General features: G+C 47.4%; 1 protein-coding gene across 3 annotated transcripts in view; it reads left to right on the forward strand.

The window, feature by feature from the left end:
* NRP2 (neuropilin 2) overlaps positions 1 to 23653 on the forward strand; it is a 249962-nt gene that overhangs the window by 144674 nt on the left and 81635 nt on the right. For all 3 annotated transcript variants that reach the window (XM_082232237.1, XM_082232238.1, XM_082232236.1), the window contains exons 11-12: positions 2861 to 2977; positions 7645 to 7797. In XM_082232237.1, coding sequence (XP_082088363.1) covers positions 2861 to 2977; positions 7645 to 7797 — 270 coding nt within the window. The remainder of the gene's footprint in view (positions 1 to 2860; positions 2978 to 7644; positions 7798 to 23653) is intronic.

Consider the following 23653-nt stretch of genomic DNA (forward strand, 5'->3'; position numbering starts at 1 on the left):
CGGCAGAGGATGCCAGCACAGTGTGTGGCTTTTCCTGTTCAAAGATCTCTCACACAGTTGTGTTCCTACTGTAAATCAGTGCACAAGAGGAAACGGTTTACTGTATCTGACTCAGCTTTTGGACTTTTTGCTTTCCCTGGGAGTTTTCAGTACTCAAATGGTTCAATTCCTTGCATGTAACCTGTTCTCAGATGCCTTTGGAGTTTGATGGCACTGTAAGAGATTTGACCTTGTAATTTTGGCAAGTTTGTAGTTGCACAGTATTCTGCCCAAAGCCAGAGGAGATGGCTGAAGGTTATTTGGAAGGTTATTTAGCGGCGAAGGTCTAGAATCTCCAAGCTAAAGGAAAGGCGTTTAAAGCAATTTTCTTCAGCTTTCAATTTTATTTAACGATAACCTGAAATTAGTAGTGAAATGTTTGCCAGCTTCTTTCATGCTGACTCCCATGAAAAGTGTTTTATCTGCTGCCGGATTTTGATTCTTAAGAATCTCTGCTTCCATTTTTTAAAAAACAAGCAATCCCAGATTTCTTATATTTCATGGTGGTGGGTATATAGGTGAAAATGTGCAGGCAATATCTGATAATGGCTTCAATGTTCAAGGAACAAAACGTCAGTGTATTGTTTATCTCCCCCTGGTTTCCAGTCATAGGACGTATTCACACAACCTTTTGCATATGCGTGGGCAAAGTAGACCTGACACTCATCTCATGTCCTGAGCCGTTGGACATGCCATGAAGCAATGAGATGGGTGCTTTACTAACACCTGTCTGCAATGCACTCTCTCACTTGACCCACATGGCTCATGTGTATTCTCCTCTCCTTAAAGTCCACCTGCCTCTGACTTAGCCCATACGTCTCTCTCCCTTTCATCAGTCCCAAAACCAATGCAAAAACTCAGTTAATTGAGCTCACGATAAAAGCCTTGAACGCATTTATGCAAAGCAATGAAACTCTTACCAGGCACATTGATTTTCATAGTCTATTCTTTCACAGAATTCGTGTTTCCTTAGTTCAGAATTCCTGTTTCCATATCACAACATCTTTGATGTTTGTTTTGGCATTGCATTTCAACGGTCTTGTATCACACCAACTTCCTCTAAGCTTGGGAGCATAATGAGATTCTTCAAAATGCTCTTCCAGCCTAATTCTCTCCTTAAGTGAAGCAGTAAGTGCCTGTAATATAAGTTACTGTTGATCTTAACTTCATTCATTTGTGGCTTAAATTGCCCATGACACCTGCCATTAGGTAGTTTAATGGGGTCTTTTTTAAAAAGTTGCAGTGGGATAAAGTTCACAATTGAAGTGTGAAGCCAGATGCGTTTCGGCAAAGAGTCACAGCACACTAGGAATTCTTTTGCTCCCTTCTGTAGCTGCATCATCCATGGTGTTGAGTGACTTGTTCCTTTACATTGCCATGTTCAAGGTGTTTATGTGGGTGCCGGTCTTTTCCATGTCTCGTTTCTGTAAAGAAGGGAAAAGAATGTGTTGCCTTGTGATCTCAATTTTCACGAAGCTGTAGCAAACCTCCTTGCTTTTTAAAACCCAAACCAAAATCAGTAGGAACCTAAGTACAAAGGAGATTGTTGTCCACTGGAGTCCAAACATGAAAGAATTCTTTATTTCCTCTACATCCATAAATCAAGCTTTACAAGGGACTAGAGCCATGTTGACATCTGTGGCATGTGAGAAACTTTTCTTCCCTCACCTTATTAGCCTGCACATAAGGAAGCTTTTCTGTTAAGTTTCATGACTCGAGTGTTGTGAGTCTGAATTCGTTATTCTGACAGTTAAAATTTAGTTCTGGTCTACTTCCACGGTGTGCTTCCTGTGCTTGGGATAAACATCACTCGTTTTGTTGATATCCTTGCAGGATCCTAGCGTTGACTGCTTTGTTCTGTCTGCATAGAATCATGACCACCTCAGTTCTTGGCAACTGGTCCTCTAAATATCTACCGTATTTTTTCGCTCTATAAGACACACCAGACCACAAGACGCACCTAGTTTTTGGAGGAGGAAAACAAGAAAAAAAATATTCTGAATCTCAGAAGCCAGAACAGCAAGAGGGATCGCTGCGCAGCGAAAGCAGCAATCCCTCTTGCTGTTCTGGCTTCTGGGATAGCTGTGCAGCCTGCATTCGCTCCATAAGATGCACACACATTTCCCCTTACTTTTTAGGAGGGAAAAAGTGGGTCTTATAGAGCAAAAAATACGGTACCTCTTTCTCTTCCCATTGCTTCATACCTCGCATGAGTGCAACAGTTCTTGCCAATATACTGTCTCAGGATGCTTGAGATGTAGAGTGCCATAAGGAAATACGGTTTCAAGGATTGGGGTGTTGACAGAAGCAGAGAACAGCTGGTGCTTAGGCCCATAGCAACTGACTAGTCTTGGGCTTTACCTCCAGGACAGCAAATTAGGGTCCTGAGGCTCGCTGACTGGCAATTCAATTAAGCAAAACTGATCTTTCCCCAACTCCCTGTGTAAGGCAAGACTTTTCCTCAAAGGTAAACCACATCGACCCTTTCACTGTAGAACCCTCTGATTGCATCGTCCACCCACAGGCAGAAAGCGAGGATGAACTTTTGCGCTCCATACAACAAAGGTTTTCTGAGGAACAGTTTAGCATAACGATCCGGTGTATGACTGTGTAATTAAGAACTTTACAAATACAGAGGGTTTTTTGTTCTGTAAACAAAAGGCCTCATGACTGGGGTTTGGACAAATTCCCTCCTGCATTCTCTCAAGTGAGTGAAACCGCGTGCTATGTTGCTAGCCTGTCTGCTTTCTTCTTTCCGAATCCAGTGAAATGATCACTCTTTGTCCCCCCCCTCTCTTCCCCCGCCTTCTTTTAAATGCAGATGTCAAGTCCACTGCGGAGACTCTGAAGCCCACCTTGAGGAGTGAGGAGACCACCACTCAGTTTCCCACAGACGAAGAAGCAACCGACTGTGGTGATGGCTGTTTGGAGAACGCAGGTATTTTCTGGGCCAATATTATTATCCTACATTGAAAAGGATACGCAGGGGCCCCAAGCGAGAAATCAGCAGAAAAAAAAAGTATGTCTGTTTGGCCAAGAGCCACAACTTGCCCCTTGCGAAGGTTTCAAACATTGTTCTCAGCCTGAGCGTTCGTACTCCAAGGGAAGCAAAAAGAATGAATCATAGAATCATAGAGTTGGAATAGACCACAAGGGCCATCGAGTCCAACCCCCTGCCAAGCAGGAAACACCATCAGAGCACTCCTGACATATGGTTGTCAAGCCTCTGCTTAAAGACCTCCAAAGAAGGAGACGCCACCACACTCCTTGGCAGCAAATTCCACTGTCGAACAGTCTTACTGTCAGGAAGTTCTTCCTAATGTTTAGGTGGAATCTTCTTTCTTGTCGTTTGGATCCATTGCTCCGTGTCCGCTTCTCTGCAGCAGCAGAAAACAACCTTTCTCCCTCCTCTATATGACATTTTTTTATATATTTGAACATGGCTATCATATCACCCCTTAACCTCCTCTTCTCCAGGCTAAACATGCCCAGCTCCCTTAGCCGTTCCTCATAAGGCATCATTTCCAGGCCTTTGACCATTTTGGTTGCCCTCCTCTGGACACGTTCCAGTTTGTCAGTGTCCTTCTTGAACTGTGGTGCCCAGAACTGGACACAGTACTCCAGGTGAGGTCTGACCAGAGCAGAATACAGTGGCACTATTACTTCCCTTGATCTAGATGCTATACTCCTATTGATGCAGCCCAGAATTGCATTGGCTTTTTTAGCTGCCACGTCACACTGTTGGCTCATGTCAAGTTTGTGGTCAACCAAGACTCCTAGATCCTTTTCACATGTACTGCTCTCAAGCCAGGTGTCACCCATCTTGTATTTGTGCCTCTCATTTTCTCAGGAGACAACTTTGGGTTTCTTGGGCCCCTTCTTCCACCCTCCTCCCCCCACCCCACCCCACCTCTTCCTTCCATTTCCTGTGTGGTGAGCACAGATTCTTGGCCTGCTACCTCGCACCCGTCTTTCGACGATCCCACAGTTCCTACACTGCTCAGTTTGGGAGTCTCTTGCTCCCCATCCTCCACTGACCCAGGTCACATTTCCAAGGAAGATACAGTGTTCCTGACAAGAGCTATTACCAATATGTCTTGCCACGTTCCTTCTTCTGAGCTTGCCCAGTCCTAGGGCCAGGACACATGCTGTGTTTGTCATGCCAGGGCCATAAGGAATGGCACCCTAATAATAATAATAATAATAATAATAATAATAATAATAATAATAATTTATTTATACCCCGCCCATCTGGTTGAGTTTCCCCAGCCACTCTGGGCGGCTCCCAATCAAGTGTTAAAAACAGCACAGCGTTAAATATTAAAAACTTCCCTGAACAGGGCTGCCTTAAGATGTCTTCTGAATGTCAGGTAGTTGTTTATCTCTTTGACATCTGATGGGAGGGTGTTCCACAGGGTGGGCGCCACTACCGAGAAGGCCCTCTGTCTGGTTCCCTGTAGCCTCACTTCTCGCAATGAGGGAACCGCCAGAAGGCCCTCGGCGCTGGACCTCAGTGTCCGGGCAGAATGATAGGGGTGGAGACGCTCCTTCAGGTATAGTGGGCCGAGGCCATTTAGGGCTTTAAAGGTCAGCACCAACACTTTGAATCGTGCTCGGAAACGTACTGGGAGCCAATGCAGATCTCTCAGAACCGGTGTTATGTGGTCCCGGCAGTATACCACGCACCTGCCCTCACCCATGCCCTGGTGGTTATAAAATTTACCATGTTCCCTGGCTCCTGCCCTACTCTCTCCTTGGCTGGGAGAGAGCAAATTGTTTCGTGAACTATTTCTTCCTCAAGTTGGGCAGGAGTCAGGTTCGAAGCTCTTGAGAGCACAGCTAAGCCCTGAGCTTCAGTCTGGCCATTCCAGTTATATTGTTGTCAATAATGAGTTTGCTGCTAAGTGATCCTTGTTGTTTTTCCTCGAGCTTCTTAGCCAGGAAAGCTGAAGATTGCGGGACGATATTACTAGTGACAGCTGAAGCTCTAGAGAGGCTTGGTCAGAAGTCTGATCTTATTTAATGGCAAGGAGTGAGTGACTTCACAAAATGCTGCATTGATTTACTGTATTGTTAAGGGTTGCTTAGAAAAAAATTTAAAAAAAAAGATGACTGATGTATTTATGTTCAACCTATATCGACCAGAGCTTATCCAGAGATTGCCTTAAGTAGCTTCTGAGAGAATGCTCCCTTCCAATCTCATTTATCAAATGGTCTGGGAGCATCCACATTATTTGGGTAATTTACATTGACATGTTTCAGCCTAACCTTCTCCTTGGCATGCTAGTGTTCTACATGCAGGGATTTCTTTATTTGTTTGTCTATTTATTTAGAGCAGAGAGGCAGCAGATAGATAGATAGATGATAGATACATAGATAGATGATAGATAGATATAGACACTGAGAAGGCAGCTCATGTAAGGGGAGGCGTCTCTCTTCACTCCCCCACTGAGATTGGAATGGAAAAGAAGTCCCCGTTGGTATAAATGAGGACTTTTCCCTCTAAGGCTCCAAGCCCCATGGCGGGGAGGATCTCCTTCAGTTGCACTGTCTACACAGTGAGAATTGGAGTCCTCTACCCCTGTTATTTATTAAGGAAAAATGCAGCATCTGCTGTCTGCTACATAACAAGTACACATCTGGTTTGGCCTTCAGTTCTATCCTTCATGGGAGGGCCAGTTCTGAAGGATGGCTTTCTATCCCGTATTGGATCACTTCTGCAAGTCCTCCTGCCATGTACACAGGCAGACACCTTGCAGAAGTGCTGACGCAGATAAAACAGATGTTTTGCTTAACCAAGGAGCACTGAACCAGCCTGAAATCTGTGGAGGATCAAGTCATTTGCATTTCTCACTAACGTAAGACATACCTGCATAAGTATGGATAGGGACCAGCTTTATCCTTCATATGTTGGGCTTCAACGAACTCTTTCACGTATTCTGGAGAGGTCAGGATTCTGCCAGTGCTCGGTTTATCCTTACCCATTGCACACTTTAAGCGATCTTCTTTAGCGCGGAACCTGATAATCTTCACTATAAAGGCCCTCAGGCGAATCATTCAGTGATGTCAGGAGCTCACAGAGAAGATTGCTAGCGTTCCCTCCTTCTCCTTGCTCCTGAACCCCCAAGTTCTGAAATTGTTCCTAATACTTGGCTTGAGAGCAGTGTTATGTGCCTGTAGGTTTTTTGGTGGCCTCCATTTTACTGACCCCCCCCCATGTCCTCTCTACCATATCAGTTGTTTAACCTGTTCACCAAGTCCTGCAGATTTGACAGACACCTTAATCAGCAATAATTTGCAAAAGTGCCACTGCATCATAGAATCATAGAGTTGGAAGAGACCACAAGGGCCATCGAGTCCAACCCCCTGCCAAGCAGGAAACACCATCAGAGCACTCCTGACATATGGTTGTCAAGCCTCTGCTTAAAGACTCCACCACACTCCTTGGCAGCAAATTCCACTGTCGAACAGCTCTTACTGTCAGGAAGTTCTTCCCAATGTTTAGGTGGAATCTTCTTTCTTGTAGTTTGGATCCATTGCTCCGTGTCCGCTTCTCTGCAGCAGCAGAAAACAACCTTTCTCCTTCCTCTATGTGACATCCTTTTATATATTTGAACATGGCTATCATATCACCCCTTAACCTCCTCTTCTCCAGGCTAAACATGCCCAGCTCCCTTAGCCGTTCCTCATAAGGCATCGTTTCCAGGCCTTTGACCATTTTGGTTGCCCTCCTCTGGACACGTTCCAGTTTGTCAGTGTCCTTCTTGAACTGTGGTGCCCAGAACTGGACACAGTACTCCAGGTGAGGTCTGACCAGAGCAGAATACAGTGGCACTATTACTTCCCTTGATCTAGATGCTATACTCCTATTGATGAGGCCCAGAATTGCATTGGCTTTTTTCATCTTGCAAGGTCTCTGAATGCCTAGGCTTCTTCACAATCTGACTAGCTGTCTCTTAGTCCTGCTCTGCGTACTTGATTTGTGGACTGAGAAGACCAGAACGCAGAAACAGAAACAGCAAAGACAGTTCTGAAATCAAATGAGCAGAAAATGACTGAACATTCGCCCCCAAGAAAGGATCCAGTACTGAGGAAGCAAGAAGGATTCTAGAGCTCCAAAGATTGCTACTGTTCAGGCCACCATCTCGGGCTAGAATCTTAGTGTTTTGATCATTATTCAGTAATCAGAAATACTGAGGCTTCTTGCTGTTCCTTTCTTCTCTCTCTCTCTCTCTCCCCCCCCCCACAATAGAGTGGTGGAGGGCAGCTGGAGAACAGCCTTGACATTTTGAAGGGTATGGTTTTCTGGAGGATAAGAAGAGAATGGAAACATTTGGTGCTTTTGCTTATATTTACTTAGCTGAGGGATATGGGCATGTACATTTTGATGATTTGGAACAGAAGACTGATTCCCAAAGCTGTCGAAACATGAGACATGTTAAAAGTATCATGAGAGAGGAAGAGAGCATGCAAGCACACATGGTAGAGACTTCATACTTCCTCAGCTATTTATGGTTTGCCAACTATGTTAGTTATTAAATAGCATTTCTCTGTGACTGGCCTTCCTTTAATCCTGTTTTTATGTTGTTCTGTTCTTGTTACCAGATTTCCAGATCCCTGTGGGATTCAACTGCAACTTTGATCTTCCTGGAGATATTTGTGGTTGGACTCACGACACATCTACAGGATTTACATGGATTTCTCATTCGAGAAACACCTGGACTGGCCATTCAGGACCAGGCATTGGGGCCTATCCGGGTAAGCCAATTCACGTAATCCCAGAAGGAAGAAATGCATGACGCACGAACTATGGAACCAAGTAATAAGTTCCTGAAATATGACATACCTTTAAAATTCTATGAATAGGGATTCTGAGTTATTATGCGGTTGAAGAGATGCCACACTGCTTTCAGACAGAGACTGTCATTCAGTTTTATATGTTGGGGGGGGATACATAGTACAGCCCTCCCAGGAAATCACATTAGTGAATATGGACACATGGGCAAATTTGCTGCAAGTTAAGTCATTGCATGTCAAAGAGATGACTGTGATATATGTGAGCTGTCCACATACATGGTGCTTTTGTCATCAAGCAGTATTCAATTTAATATAATATGCAGTCTTTCCTGACCTGGCGTGTTGAATGGTGGTATTCTCCTAACTAAAGAAAGCGAACAATCTTCCTTTTCTGTTGAAATGGCTCTGGAAAAGCTTTGAGCTGGAATATCTCACTCTCAATTTCCCAATATTTAGAAGAGTTTGCAACTCTGGCCCGTACTTCCTAACTCAGGCCACAGGACTTGGCACGGTTATTTGAACTCCTTTGGTATCTTCTCTCCAGCTTTAGTTGCTAAATTGGAACCGGGCAGCTTTTCCGCTATGTGATTGTACATTTATCCCTAAGCCTGGAATTCAGCATGGGCCTGTAAGGGGGGTGAGGACTAAACTCCTGAAATTAGCTGTGATGGGATGATTAGCTGCTTGTGCGTAAAATCGTGGTCCCTCAGAGTTTGTGCAACTCCACAAACCTCTGTGTGTGACAGAGCTCCTCAAACATGTCTGCCCTAGTCACTCGTAGATTCCGACAGTGGCTGTCTGCGGAAGCGCTTCCAGCAAAGAAGCTCCTTAACGGAAACGCGTCTTCTGGACTCACGACGTGGCAGCTTCCTGCGAAGCATGGGTCTCCCTATGGGAGCTTCTGACACCTCCCCGCTGTTCTCGCTGGACGTGTCCCTGATCCCTCCCTCTTCCCTGCTAGTTCCTGCTTTAGCTGCTGCGTCTCTCTCCGCATTCATGAGACCCTCCTCCAGAGACCCCTCTCTCCCCCTGCTGGTCCCTGCTTTCACTGCTGACTCCCTGCCAGCCTCTGGGAGCCCTTCCACCTCCCTTTCCTCTGATGGCAGTTCCCTGACATCCACCTCCCCTCCAGGGCCCCCTCCCCCCCCGCCCATTCTCTCTCCTCTGGGCGGTGAGGAGATAAAACCCCGAAAAGAATCCTCTTCATCTTCAGACGTCTCGGACATTTCCCTCCATCGGTCTTCGTTCCGGCTCGCTGAATCCTCCTCCTCCTCGGAATCAGAGAACCCCTCCAACTCTTCTTCTTTGTCGGTGGTGGCAAAGTATTCCCTCCGGAACCTCGCCACTGGCTGAGGTTTACGTGGGAACCTCTGATGAAAAGTTTCTATTAAAACCTCGTCATCTACATCCTCTGCCATAACCCAGGTGTTTTCCGACTCCGGCTCCCCTTCCCACATTACCAAATACTCTACTTGATCTCCCTTCCACCTGGAATCGAGAATCTCCGCTACATGGTAGCTGTGTTCCTTCTCCTCCATTGCTGGTCCCCTATTGACCCGCCCTTCTCTGTCCCCTTTATACGGTGACAGCAACGACCTGTGGAAAACTGGGTGCAGCTTCATGTGGTTCGGTAACCGGAGTCTGAAAGCCACTGGGTTGACCTGCTGCGTGACTTCAAATGGGCCCAGCCTTTTGGGTCTTAACTTCTTACAACCCCCTTTGAATGGTAACCCTTGGGTGGACAGCCACACCTGGTCCCCCACCCTAATGCTTTCCCCTTCTCTTCTGTTTTTGTCTGCCTGCCTCTTATATTCCTCCTTAGCCCTGTTTAAGTTAAGTTGGAGCTGGCGATGGATCGCTTCCATTTCTTCTACGATCTGTTCTGCAGCTGGAACGCTCCAGTTCTCCCCTTCCCCCCCTGGGAAGGCTCGGGGATGGCACCCGTAATTAGCCAAAAAGGGGCTCATCCCCGTGGACACGTTCTCTGCATTGTTGTAGGCAAATTCTGCCAACGCCAGCTTCTCCACCCAATCATTCTCTCTGTCATTCACATAACACCTCAAATATTGCTGGAGGACGCCATTAGCTCTTTCCGCCTGCCCGTTGGTTTCAGGATGCCGGGCAGTTGAGAAATTAACCTCTACATGCAGTAAGCTCATGAGCTTCCTCCAGAACCTGGAAGTAAATTGTTTCCCTCGGTCTGAAACCACCCTCAAGGGGGCGCCATGCAACCTAAACACATTTTCTACAAACAATTTAGCGGTTTCTTCTGCCGTGACCGCATGTGAGCAGGCTATAAAGTGGGCCATTTTGGTTAACAGGTCTACCACAACCATGATGGCTGTTTTCCCTCTGGACCTTGGCAGATCAGTCATGAAATCTATTGCCACTGTTTCCCATGGTCTTTCAGGTGTGGGTAGTGGTTCTAATAACCCTGCCGGTGCCCGCCTCTCCCCCTTGGCTCGTTGGCATTGGTCACACCCTCTCACATACTCCCGCACATCTTCCCTGACCTTGGGCCACCAAAATTCCCTGGTAACCAGCCACATGGTTTTGTGTTGCCCAAAATGCCCTGCTGTGGGGCTATCGTGCAGTTGCTTGAGTACCTTCTCCCTCAATTCACCTTCAGGTATATATAACGCTCCCTTGTAATACAACGCCCCGTTTCTCTCCTCAAAACCCCCGGGTTTGTCTCCCTCCCTCCTGAGACCCCTGAGTTTGTCCTGGGCGTATTCATCATGCACCGTTCCCTCTACCAGTTCCCTTTGCCCCACCAATGCCGCCCCACACACCCAGCGGTCCTCTGGAATGACATGGGTTTCTTCGGGTGCTCCCTCCCCCTCCAAATATTCAGGTTTGCGTGAGAGAGCGTCCGCCCTAACGTTCTCTGGGCCTGGCACGTAACAAATCTCAAAGTTAAATTTGGAAAACTCCTGGGCCCATCTCAACTGCCGTTGGTTGAGCACTCGCGCAGTTCTCCAATACTCTAGGTTCTTATGGTCCGTGCACACTTGCACCTTATGTTGTGCACCAATTAGCAGGTGCCTCCATCTCCGGAAAGCCTCATGAATAGCAAGAAGTTCCCGGTCGTACACCGTGTAGTTCCTCTCGGATTTGTTCAGCTTTCGCGAAAAGAAGGCACACGGTCGCCACTCTGACTCCTCCTTCCCTGGCTGCAGAAGAAGAAGCACCGCCCCTATGGCTCTGTCCGATGCGTCTGTTTCGACCCTCAGCCTTTTTTGTAAATCCACATGCAGAAGTTGTCCTTCAGAGGCGAAGGCCCTTTTCAGTTCCTCAAACGCTCGCTCCGCCTCCGCAGTCCAAACAAATTTCTTCTTACTGCTGAGACAGTCCGTAATGGGCGCCGTCAGGTGTGCAAAGTTTCGGATGAACTTACGATAAAAGTTTCCAAACCCTAGGAACCTCTGCACATCCTTCTTGGTTTTGGGTGTTTTCCATTCCAGCACTGCCTGGACCTTGCCGGGATCCATGGCCAATCCCTTGTCTGACAGGCGGTACCCCAGGAATTCCACCTCCTTGGTATGAAACTGACACTTCTCCAGTTTCACCCACAGCCTGTTGGCTTGCAGCCTGCTCAACACTTCTCTGACGTCTCTCACATGCTGCTCCTCATTCTCCGAATACACCAACACATCATCTAGGAAGGCCACGCAATTCTTGTAGAGCAAAGGCCCCAGTACGTGGTTCATAAACGATTGAAAGCATGCGGAGCCTGCCTGTAATCCAAATGGCATAACGAGATATTCAAATGCCCCCAAAGGGGTGAACATGGTGGTTGTCCATTCATCCCCTTTCCTTATACGTATCAGGTTGTACGCCCCCCTTAGATCCAGCTTTGTAAAAATCTTTCCCTTCCGCACCCTGGTCAAAATGTCATCAATCCTGGGCATAGGGAAAGCCACTGGTTCTGTCACTGCATTTAACCCCCTGAAATCACACACAAGTCTCGGCTTGTCCGTGTTCTTTTTATCCACAAAAAACACTGGGCTACCCCCCGCTGCTTTGGACTCTCTGATGAAGCCTCTCTTCAGGTTCTTGTCAATGAACTCTCGCAGCTCCTGCATTTCTCTGTCTGACATGGCATACAACTTGCCTACAGGAAGCTGTGCTCCAGGGAGTAAATTGATCTGACAGTCAAAGGGCCTATGCGGGGGTAGTTGGTCGGCTTCCTTCTCGCTGAACACGTCGCTGAGATCTGCATATTGTGGTGGTACCTTCACCTTCTCCATTACTTCAGTCCCTGCTAGGGTGGCTTGGGCCCCTGCTGAACCCTTTTCCCCTTTGCAGTGTTCTAAGCAATGTGCTGAACCAAAGGAAACCACTCTCTGATGCCAGCCCACCAGCGGATCATGTAGCGCTAGCCAGCTCATTCCCAAAATAATGGGAGCGCCTCCCAAGGTGGCCACATTAAACGCTATCAGTTCTGTGTGCCTTGCCACCCTCATTATCATTGGGACGGTCTGCAAGCTGACTCCTCCTCCCAACAACTCCCTGCCATCGATCGTGGTCACCTGCAGGGGGTTGCTTAAAGGCATCGTCTGTATCTGGTGTTCAGCAGCAAACTCCTTGCTCATAAAATTGCAGGAGCTGCCTGAGTCCAACAGCGCCTTTATTTTTAGGGGGTGTCCATTTTGCAGCTCTAGCGACACTTCAATCACTAGAGCAGGTTGAGGAGCTTCTGGCACGGGCACTTTCACTGCTCTTTGGCCTGGCTGCTGTGCCCCTACTGTGGCAACCAGGCGTTGGCTTTTACCTGCTCCGTTTCTCCCTGCTCTCTTCCCTCAACAGCTCCCACCATCCCTTGCCATTCCTTCCTCTGGGGGCAGACTCTGGCAAAGTGGCCTGGCTGTTGGCAGAGATAGCATTTCCGTGCGCCCTTTCCCTCCTTCTTAGCCCCCTCACTGGGCTTTGAAACTGCGCGCGCGCGCGCTGTTCCTATTTCCATCGGCTCTGCCGGCGGGAAAGTTGTCTCTGGAATCTCAGGAATGCGGAACTCCTTCCAGCGTTTCCCTTTCCCTTCCCGCCTCTCCAAAGCTCTCGCCTCCTGGCGCGCTCCTATAGTCAGCGCAGATTTAGTCAGCTGATCCATGGAATCCGCCCTAGGACCCCGGGACAGTTCGTCTTTCACGGCCGAAGCCAGGCCTTCTTCAAATAGCATTTGAATGGGCGCCGCCGATAAGTCCCAACCCAATCTGTGAACCAGCATAGTGAACTCAGTCCAGTACTCACGGACAGATCGGCTTCCCTGCTTGCAAGCCATGAGCTGTCTGCGCACCATTCCCTCCTCAATATCGCTGGAAAACATGAGATCCATTGCACGAAAGAACTTCATGGTGTCCTTTAGGACGTCATTGTGCGTTGCCATCAGGGGCCTAACCCAGTCTCTCGCCCCCCTCTCAAGATGCCCAATCACGAAAGCAACTCGCGATTCCTCGTCAGGGAATTCATCAAACTGCACATTGAGGGCATATTGCATCTCTGTTCTAAAGGCATGATAGTCCTTGGGGTCCCCCCCAAATTTCTGCACCAATCCTGGTACCTTTCTGTTGAACTGGGTGGCTCTCCCCTTCTTGTCTGCATCCTGAGCCCTTCTCTCCTCAAGCCTAGCCGTCTGCAGCGCCAATTGGATTTCCAACGCTCGGTACCTATCTTCCAAGCTTGGACCCGCTCCAACTCCTGCCTCTCCGGCTCCGGCTGGGTCGCTCATGATGCCTCCTCCTGCACAAACAGCTTACAAAGACTGTCGGAATGCTGTGATGGGATGATTAGCTGCTTGTGCGTAAAATCGTGGTCCCTCAGAGTTTGTGCAACTCCACAAACCTCTGTGTGTGACAGAGCTCCTCAAACATGTCTGCCCTAGTCACTCGTAGATTCCGACAGTGGCTGTCTGCGGAAGCGCTTCCAGCAAAGAAGCTCCTTAACGGAAACGCGTCTTCTGGACTCACGACGTGGCAGCTTCCTGTGAAGCATGGGTCTCCCTATGGGAGCTTCTGACACCTCCCCGCTGTTCTCGCTGGACGTGTCCCTGATCCCTCCCTCTTCCCTGCTAGTTCCTGCTTTAGCTGCTGCGTCTCTCTCCGCATTCATGAGACCCTCCTCCAGAGACCCCTCTCTCCCCCTGCTGGTCCCTGTTTTCGCTGCTGACTCCCTGCCAGCCTCTGTGAGCCCTTCCACCTCCCTTTCCTCTGATGGCAGTTCCCTGACATTAGCATTAGATGTTATGCTTTTTCTAAGACAGAGGCATGGGCTCATGGGCAAAAGAACTAAAGTACTGGGTTGTTGTTGTTTGTAGTAAGGCCATTGCAATATGAGTTCTAGCGCAATGAGGAAAACCCATGTTTGCCAAGAGGTGCCATTTCTTGCAATAGACTAGATGGATGCTCCCCTCTTCCGCAAACTTCCAAAATGGGACCTGGAAAGAACAGGAGAGGTTTGCTAGCTTCAAATAAATGCTTGCCTGGACTTGCTTAGTTTCCATAGACATGCATTAAGATTTTACACCACAGATCCAAGGATACTAGGAGTGGGCCTGCTGTTTAGGGAAATCCTTCACACTGCTTAATTTCACACACACACACACACACACCCGCCAGCTGCCTGCACACGCTAGTACTGATCACTGTAACATCTGTATGTGATGAGCGTGGGAATTTGATGAACCCAATTCATTCCCCTCAGTTTTCCAGTGGATCTTTCTTGACTAAAAAGGCATCATTTTTGAAAACCAGACTGATGTTTCTTCTTGATTGCTGTTTGTTGGTGGGAGATAACAAGACTGGTTTTTAAAAGGAAGGATAGCAAACGCCTCCTGCTTGGCGGATCAGAAATAAGGGAACGTGTGTTTTGTATATAAATTAGAGCGCTTCTGATTAATTTGACTTCTGGCTGGTTAGGCTGTTTTGTTTGCAGCAGTGCGCTTCAAACTTTCTGTTTTCAAGGAACACTTTTCATGCGACATTTCTTGTGCACGAGCTCTTAAGTACTGTATTTTTCGCTCCATCAGGCGCACTGGACCATAAGGCGCACCTAGTTTTTAGAGGGGGAAATCAAGAACACCCCCCCCCAGCCCCAAAGAGCAAAGAAGCCAAGACAGCGAGCAGGATGGATCCCGCTGGCTGTCTTGGCCTCCTCTTTAGCCGAGTGCAGCCTCTCCTGCCGGGAGAGGCTGCACGTGGCTATGGCAATTCCCCCACCTCCCACAAAAGCCCACAGGAGCCGCGCACCCTTTAAGGAGCACGCAGCTCCTGCGGGCTTTTCTATGAGGAGGGAGAAGGGACTGACTGGCTTCGTCCCTTCTCCCTCCTGGGGAAAAGCCCGCAAGAGCCGCGCAGAGCTTGTGTGCGGCTCTTGGGGGCTTTTCCTGCCTGCCTCCCCCCTGCATTCGCTCCATAAGACGCACACACATTTCCCCTTACTTTTTAGGAGGGAAAAAGTGTGTCTTGTGGAGCGAAAAATACGGTATCTGCCAAAGAACCCCAGTGCATTCGAAGAAGATTTTGAAGGTTCTGGGGGACTGGACTTGGACTGTTGGGCCTCTCATCTTCTCCCCTCGTGAATGTGCCCCAAACCCCCTATTATGTTCTCCTGCAGTGGTGGGAAGATATGTCTCAGGAAAGCTTGTCTGACCTTCTCATTGAGTAACTCCTAACAGCTTGACATGCCACTGAGCACAGAATTCCCTTTCACGGTGGTTAAAGGAAAGATTTGGTTTCTAACTAAATCCCCACTGCTTCTGGGTGATCGACTTTCCAGGTGAATCTGGGATCTGGTTCTGGAGATCTTGGGGGGAGGGCAGAATTGAATGTGTTGAATTGAAATATCAGAGCCTCGGGCAAGGGGAGGGAAGAACTCTATACAGACATTCTGTTCCAATCCTTTCCAACTTAACCTTTTCCCGGAGAGGTTTCTAAGGCTCGTGCATGTCAAAATATGTCATACAAAATTATCACTCATCCAATACGTTGGTAGAGGAAACTGAATAATTGGGATTTTGGGACAGTTGCCACCTATGTCTTTTCTATGAAAAGATTTATACAAAGAACCAATTTGCGCAACATGGCTTTATGTCCATGTGTGTTTTTATATATGCCGCTATAAAGCTATGGTTTTCACAGTAGTGATGTATGGAAGTGAGAGCTGGACCATAAAGAAGGCTGATCGCCAAAGAATTGATGCTTTCGAATGATGGTACTGGAGGAGACTCTTGAGAGTCCCATGGACTGCAAGAAGATCAAACCTATCCATTCTTAAGGAAATCAGCCCTGAGTGCTCACTGGAAGGACAGATCCTGAAGCTGAGGCTCCAATACTTTGGCCACCTCATGAGAAGAGAAGACTCCCTGGAAAAGACCCTGATGTTGGGAAAGATGGAGGGCACAAGGAGAAGGGGACAACAGAGGATGAGATGGTTGGACAGTGTCCTCGAAGCTACGAACATGAGTTTGACCAAACTGCGGGAGGCAGTGGAAGACAGGAGTGCCTGGCGTGCTCTGGTCCATGGGGTCACGAAGAGTCAGACACGACTAAACAACAACAACAAAAATGCTTACTGCTCTGTATGCTTCAAAATGTTGCATGGAGATGGCTCCCTTACAACCTTCATGAAGGGTGAAACCATATATGCTTGTTGTGGGGGGGGGTACTACTTTTAACACTAAATGAAGTGTGTTCAGTGGAAAGAAGTGAAATTTTCTTCCCCCCCCCCCAATCCTCCATGCCCTGCTTCTTAAAGACCCCCACCCCAGTAGTTTCAGAGCTCGGCTTGGAGAGGGGTGTTAAGTACCAGAACGTGGGGAGGTCGGTGTGTGTCCTTTGCACAGTTTATTTGGTGATAAAAGTATTATTCCACCCCTGCTTCATAGTCCCCCATCCCCCTGCACCCTCTTGATAGCAAAACCGATGAGTATGTGTGTAACAAAACACACACATTCCTGGCTTGGCCTTGACTCTTGCCCACGTTTTTCTCTGTTGTTGCTGCTGCTGCTGCTGCTAAGCCTTGAAGCAACCATATCACTTGCAGAATAACCTGGTTTAGAGAGAAGCGCAGGATGTCTGGGCATCTAGCAAATATCTCGGGTTGACACAGGGTCACTGTGTCTATGGCTGTGGGGGTAGGGGGGTCGGAGAAACATTTTCATATTTCAAGTGTTTATCTCTTCAGCATTTAGAGTACTTTAGAAGATTAATATCTGAGGATGACTGGGGCCTCAGGCAACAGGAGAGAACAGTTACTGCCAACCCCAAGACTTCATAACCCTCCCCAACTCATTCGCTGTAATAATGTTTATTTAATATAATAAGCCTCCTGCAAGTTCGCCAAAATTACTTATTTTTATAACTCAGAGTCAATTTTTCAATCCATTTCCTCTCCCCGGACACTTTTTATAATTAATTATTTTCCCTCTCCCCTCCCCTTTAAGCATTTATGTCTGCATATGTTGGGTAAAGAAGCAATTTGCTTTAGATTACTCTGGTATAGATTATTATTATTCTGTATGCTTAGTTAGAAGCTGCTCCTTATGCATCAAAACCCTTTCCAGCACATTGCAGTGCCTGGGATCTATGTTGGGGGAGACACTAACTACACCGCTGCTCATCCATTCAATTCTATTCCATTTTTATTTTTTAAAACATCTGCTATATCCAGTGTAAAATTTCCCAGAAGATAGTTTTCTGAAACGACTTCTGAGATTTTTCTTTTTCTCATCACTTCCCACCACCAGGCCAAATCTTCGTGGAATTTTCTCACAATGTGGTCTACCATTTTTTGTGGCATTTCTTCTGGAGCGATTTATTGGGCCACTTTGGTGGTTGTAGGGCACGGGTAGGCTGTGGGGTGGATGCGGCCCAATCGCCTTCTCAATCCGGCCCACGGACGGTCCAGGAATCATGTTTTTACATTAATAGAATGTGTCATTTTATTTAAAATGCATCTCTAGGTTATTTCTGGGGCAAAGGAATTCGTTCATTCCCCCCCCAAAAAAAAAAATAGTCCAGCCCACCACATAGTCTGAGGGACGGTGGACCGGCTCACGGCCAAAAAAGGTTGCTGCCCCCTGTTGTAGGGCATCTGGCAAGTGGGGCCCGACGTAGGCAGGAGAACCCATCTCTTCCCTTTTCTGCTGCCCATTTTCCCCTCCTTGCCACCCACATGAAATTAGGCTGAGGGTCACAGCCTTTGGGTCTGCAGGTTGTCCACCAAAAGTGTGCTCTCCATCACACTTTGGTAGGGACCTTTCTTGCCGTTGTTTAGTCGTTTAGTCGTGTCCAACTCTTCGTGACCCCATGGACCAGAGCACGCCAGGCACTCCTGTCTTCCACTGCCTCCCGCAGTTTGGTCAGATTCATGCTGGTAGCTTCGAGAACACTGTCCAACCATCTCATCCTCTGTCGTTCCCTTCTCCTTATGCTCTCCATCTTTCCCAACATCAGGGTCTTTTCCAGGGAGTCTTCTCTTCTCATGAATGGCCAAAGTATTGGAGCCTGAGCTTCACGATGTGTCCTTCCAGTGAGCACTCAGGGCTGATTTCCTTAAGAATGGATCGGTTTGATCTTCTTGCAGTCCATGGGACTCTCAAGAGTCTCATCCAACACCATAATTCAAAAGCATCAGTTCTTGCCGTAGTATGTTGTAATAGCAAAGATAAAGATAAAGGACCCCTGGAGGGTTAAGCCCAGCCAAAGGCGACTATGGGGTTGTGGCGCTCATCTCGCTTCCAGGCTGAGGGAGCCGGTGTTTGTCTACAGACACCTTTCTGGGTCATGTGGCCAGAATGACTAAACCGCTTTAGGCGCAATGGAACACCATGACAGAAACCAAAGCGCACGGAAACACTGTTTACCTTCCTGACGCAGCAGTACCTATTTATCTACTTGCACTAGTGTGCTTTCAAACTGCTAGGTTGTCAGGAGCTGGGACAGAACAACAGGAGCTCACTCCGTTGTGGGGATTGGAGCCACCAACCCTCCAATCGGCAAGCTCAAGACGCTCAGTGGTTTAGACCACAGCGCCACCCGGGTCCCTTCATGTTGTAATGACATGATGCTGTGGACTGCGCACATCATATTTTGCTTGGAAGGTGCAAGGTGCCAAGATGCAAGGGCGTTCGTTTTAAGAAACGGTAGGCAAAAGGCTTTCCTATTTACATTGCAACTATTAGATCATTTTATCAGATTTTTTTTAGAAAGGCAATGTGCCTTTCTGCTCCCTCAGGTTTCTAGTTATAAAAAGAACCTCTTGTACTATGCTAGCTGGAAGAAGAATAGTGATATTGTCTAGTTCACACTCTCACATATTTCAGAGGCTTTTCTGGTCGCCCCCTTCCATGCCTATAAAACCAGCATCAGGCCCCAGGCAAGAAAGGATGAAAAAGTTCTTTCTGGTTGGAGAGTTCTTGAAATCTTGTAACCCCCACTTCCCCCTCTCTCCCTACTTCCTTGCTAAGCCATTGGGCAAAGGACAGCAGCTGTTTTCAGTCCATGCCCAGGCCAGATGCTGTGGTTCTGAAGTGTTAAAGGTCCTCCTTCTATTAAGGGTCAAAGGTCCTGCTGTTGCAGGTTAGAGCTCTTCTAAACTCTGTAGGCACACGGTCCCCTTCTAAGAGGCACTCAGACAGCACTCTGGATTCTTCACAGCCAGCGATACAAAACAAGTATCTGAATTTAAAGAAATAAATGGGAGAGTAGGCAGCTCATACCACATGCAGATGAGGTGTGGAGAGATGGAGAAGGGAAAATTTGTGCCACAATTGTCATTTGACTGGTGAAGTCTATAGAAGGGAGCTTTCAGGCTACCTATGTCCTTTGGTTTCCATTTCATGCGTACGTGTCCATCTCCAGCTCTCCTTTGACATTGGGGATGACTCCTCAAGACACACGCTGCTTCCATTCCATTTTTCCCAAGATAGTCTTTCAGGCAGCTTCATGTTTCCTTTTTTAGCCCCCCGTTCCTTGTACCTCCAGCTTCACAGATTATCTCCATGCCATCCTCCTGAAAGCTCCTGTTACAAATTCTGGGACCCCTGTTGGTGAAAAGGGAGCCAGGCAGGTCATTCATACATTCATATCCACCCCCACCCCACCCCCATCTCCCTCCCTCCCACCCAAAACGCCCTATCAGAGCTCCAGCTGTTATCCAAGGCAATAGAATATGCAACCTTGAGTCCTCACGCCACCAGGAGGGATTGCAAACATTTTCTCCCTATGGATTTTCACATGCTTTCCATAGGCAAACAGATGCCACTCTTAGTTGTAATGAAAGAGTGCTTAGTGAAATCGAAGTTGGTCTCTCAAAGTCCACAATTCTCCTTGTGAAGTAGAAGAGCTCTATGTGGTATATAAATTCAATAAATGGAAGAGGAGGAGGAAGAGGAAGAGGAAGAAGAAGAAGAAGAAGAAGAAGAAGAAGAAGAAGAAGAAGAAGCCGCCAATCAAGGAGGATACTGGGAATTAGATTGTAGACGTGGGTGGCGCTGTGGGTAAAAGCCTCAGCGCCTAGGACTTGCCGATCGAAAGGTCGGTGGTTCGAATCCCCGCGGCGGGGTGCGCTCCCGCTGCTCGGTCCCAGCGCCTGCCAACCTAGCAGTTCGAAAGCACCCCCGGGTGCAAGTAGATAAATAGGTACCGCTTACCAGCGGGAAGGTAAACGGCGTTCCGTGTTCTGCGCTGGCTCGCCAGATGCAGCTTTGTCACGCTGGCCACGTGACCCGGAAGTGTCTCCGGACAGCGCTGGCCCCCGGCCTCTTGAGTGAGATGGGCGCACAAACCCCAGAGTCTGTCAAGACTGGCCCGTTCGGGCAGGGGTACCTTTACCTTTACCTTTACCATTTAGTAGTTAGGGAGAATTTTGTGGGAAATCGAGGGTGACCTCAAAACGAGTGGTAGTGGTATTATTAGTACTGTATCATTTGGGGGATTAGTTTCAGTGGTAGAACATGCTTTGTTTGGCCTTGGGTTCAATCCTTGGAATTTTCTTTTTTAAAATATATATTTATTAGCATTTTCTATAATGAAACGCAGGTGGCGCTGTGGGTAAAAGCCTCAGCGCCTAGGGCTTGCCGATCGAAAGGTCGGCGGTTCGAATCCCCGTGGCGGGGTGCGCTCCCGCTGCTCGGTCCCAGCGCCTGCCAACCTAGCAGTTCGAAAGCACCCCCGGGTGCAAGTAGATAAATAGGTACCGCTTACCAGCGGGAAGGTAAATGGCGTTCCGTGTGCTGCGCTGGCTCGCCAGATGCAGCTTTATCACGCTGGCCACGTGACCCGGAAGTGTCTCCGGACAGCGCTGGCCCCCGGCCTATAGATGTGAGATGGGCGCACAAACCCCAGAGTCTGTCAAGACTGGCCCGTTCGGGCAGGGGTACCTTTACCTTTACCTTTATAATGAAACAAAAACAAAAATAAACAACCACAACAAACAAACAAAAGAAAAATATAACAAACATACAAAAATGTAAAACAATTAAAAACACATAACGTTTCAATTGCTTATTTCTTTTAACTTATTTCTCAGACCTCCTCACACCTTCCCTTCTTGTATTCCAATTCAAATTATTAGCTCAGCAAATCCTTATTACTTATTTCTCAGCTTTAACTTAATAATTTAATTTAACATCTTATTATTTTACTTTTTCTCTTTCATCCATTTCCTCAATTTATTTTTGCTAACCTTATTTTCATTTAATTTAGTTCATTTTAAAAAACCAATTTTACCTTATCCAAACTTAAACATCAATACTTGTACATCAATACTCATTCTTAAAACATTTTTTCTAAAGTCGAACCAATTTTTCTAAATTCCCTTCCCAATCCTTGGAATTTTCAAGTAGGGCAGGACAGGAATCCCATCTGAGGCCCTGGGTTGCTGCTGCCAATCTGTGGAAACAGTACTGAGTTAGATGGATGTGCCAGCTTGCTATGTTGGTGTTGGCATCTGTCTGCCTCGAGAGGCAATGGAGTGCGCCTTCAGGGGTGAAGTCAAACTGCTGCGTTAGCAGCAGCAAAGTGACCTCCCTGGGGGACAAGCCTGGGCAGTGTGTATGGGGGTCCTGGGCTTCCCAGATGACAAGACCATCATCTCAGCCTCACTGACGTGGTCCATCTCCAAAGGAAAGCAGAGCAATACATTTGGCACTAGCTTGGCTGCAGGAGTTGCCGGAAGGAGGCGTACAAGGCGCCATCCAACCATCTTGGGGACTCCACTCTGGATTTGTGGAGGGTTTACTCCTTAGCGGGATGCGGGTGGTGTTGTGGGTTAAATTACAGAGCCTAGGACTTACTGATCAGAAGGTTGGCGGTTCGAATCCCCGTGACGGGGTGAGCTCCCGTTGCTCGGTCCCTGCTCCTGCCAACCTAGCAGTTCGAAAGCACATCAAAGTGCAAGTAGATAAATAGGTACCGCTCCGGCAGGAAGGTAAACGACATTTCCGTGCGCTGCTCTGGTTCACTAGAAGCGGCTTAGTCATGCTGGCCACATGACCCAGAAGCTGTAGGCCGGCTCCCTTGGCCAATAAAGCGAGATGAGCTCTGCAACCCCAGAGTCGGTCACGACTGGACCTAATGGTCAGGGGTCCCTTGACCTTTACCTTACTCCTTAGCCTTTTCTTCTCCCAAAGCTATGTAGTAGTAGTAATAACAACTATCGGTATTATTATAATTCTCATTTATATCGCACTTAGAGGGGTTCAGAGGGGTCCATACGCATCATTGCAATAATATTTATAATAATTTTATAAGGTAGGTCTTACCTTCATGTTGCATTGCACAGCACGGGGTGCAAGGAGTTTGGTAAGGGCGTAGGGAGAGAGTGGCTTTCCTAATGCCATCTAGTTCATGGCTGAATCAATATTTGAGCCAAGGACTTTCTGGCTCCCATTCCTAGCCATTACTGTAAAGTACATTGCAGAGCTGAAGTTGTTCCTCTGCATTAGGTAATTAGATGTTTTACAACCGGGGATGACAGTAAAAAAAACACAACCAGGCACAGAGCTCTCTGTAGCTATATAGGACCCATGGCATTCATTTGTGTGTCCTGCCCATGTTCTTCCATGCCTTCTGGTTTTGGGAACTTAACCTCTTCCAGGTGATCAGCACACATGCTATTAATAACTGTCTTATCCCACTTACCCTCACAGAGGGAGGACAGCTTGCATTTAGTGTGAACATCACACAACGAGGGATGTTAGCCTGGTCTTTCAGGTATTGAAATAAGTTATGGTAACAGAAGGACCACAGCTAAACTTAGTGGGAGCTGCAGTTGCCGTTCAGAGAAAGCAAGCTTAATTAAAAGTGATTGAAGCGATGGGCCTGATCATCTTACCGGCTTCCCTAAATTAGATTAAGGGCTTGATTTTGTGCCGACTTGCAGTGCTGTAAGTCTTCATTGATTTGCCTGATAGATGGATTTTTATTTAGAAAATAAAATGGTGATGACTTGGCAAGTAAATTAACAGGTAACTGAATTGAGAAGGTTTTCCCTGTGAGGCAAGATGCCCACCTGGCATAAATATCACATTTATTGATGACTGATCCATCTTTATCCAAGGAAGGCTACCGCAGGTTAAGAAGGATGTCACACAGGCAGAAAAGGTATAACTTTTAAAGCACCAGCTTAAGTTGGCCTTGTTGTGTATTTATTGTTTTGTAAGATCATTAAAACCATTCAGGGATTTCAGCCAGAATCCATGAGTTATGGATCTGTTGTCCTCATTTTGAAGATGAGAGGAAGGAGTTGAGGAACGGTGGATCCTTGGACCTTCTCTCTGTAATATTAGCATCGGCTGTAGGGTAAACCTCTTTCTCCT

This window comes from Podarcis vaucheri, assembly GCF_965113315.1.
Source record: "Podarcis vaucheri genome assembly, chromosome: 1".
In the NCBI taxonomy this organism is placed as follows: Eukaryota; Metazoa; Chordata; class Lepidosauria; order Squamata; family Lacertidae; genus Podarcis; species Podarcis vaucheri.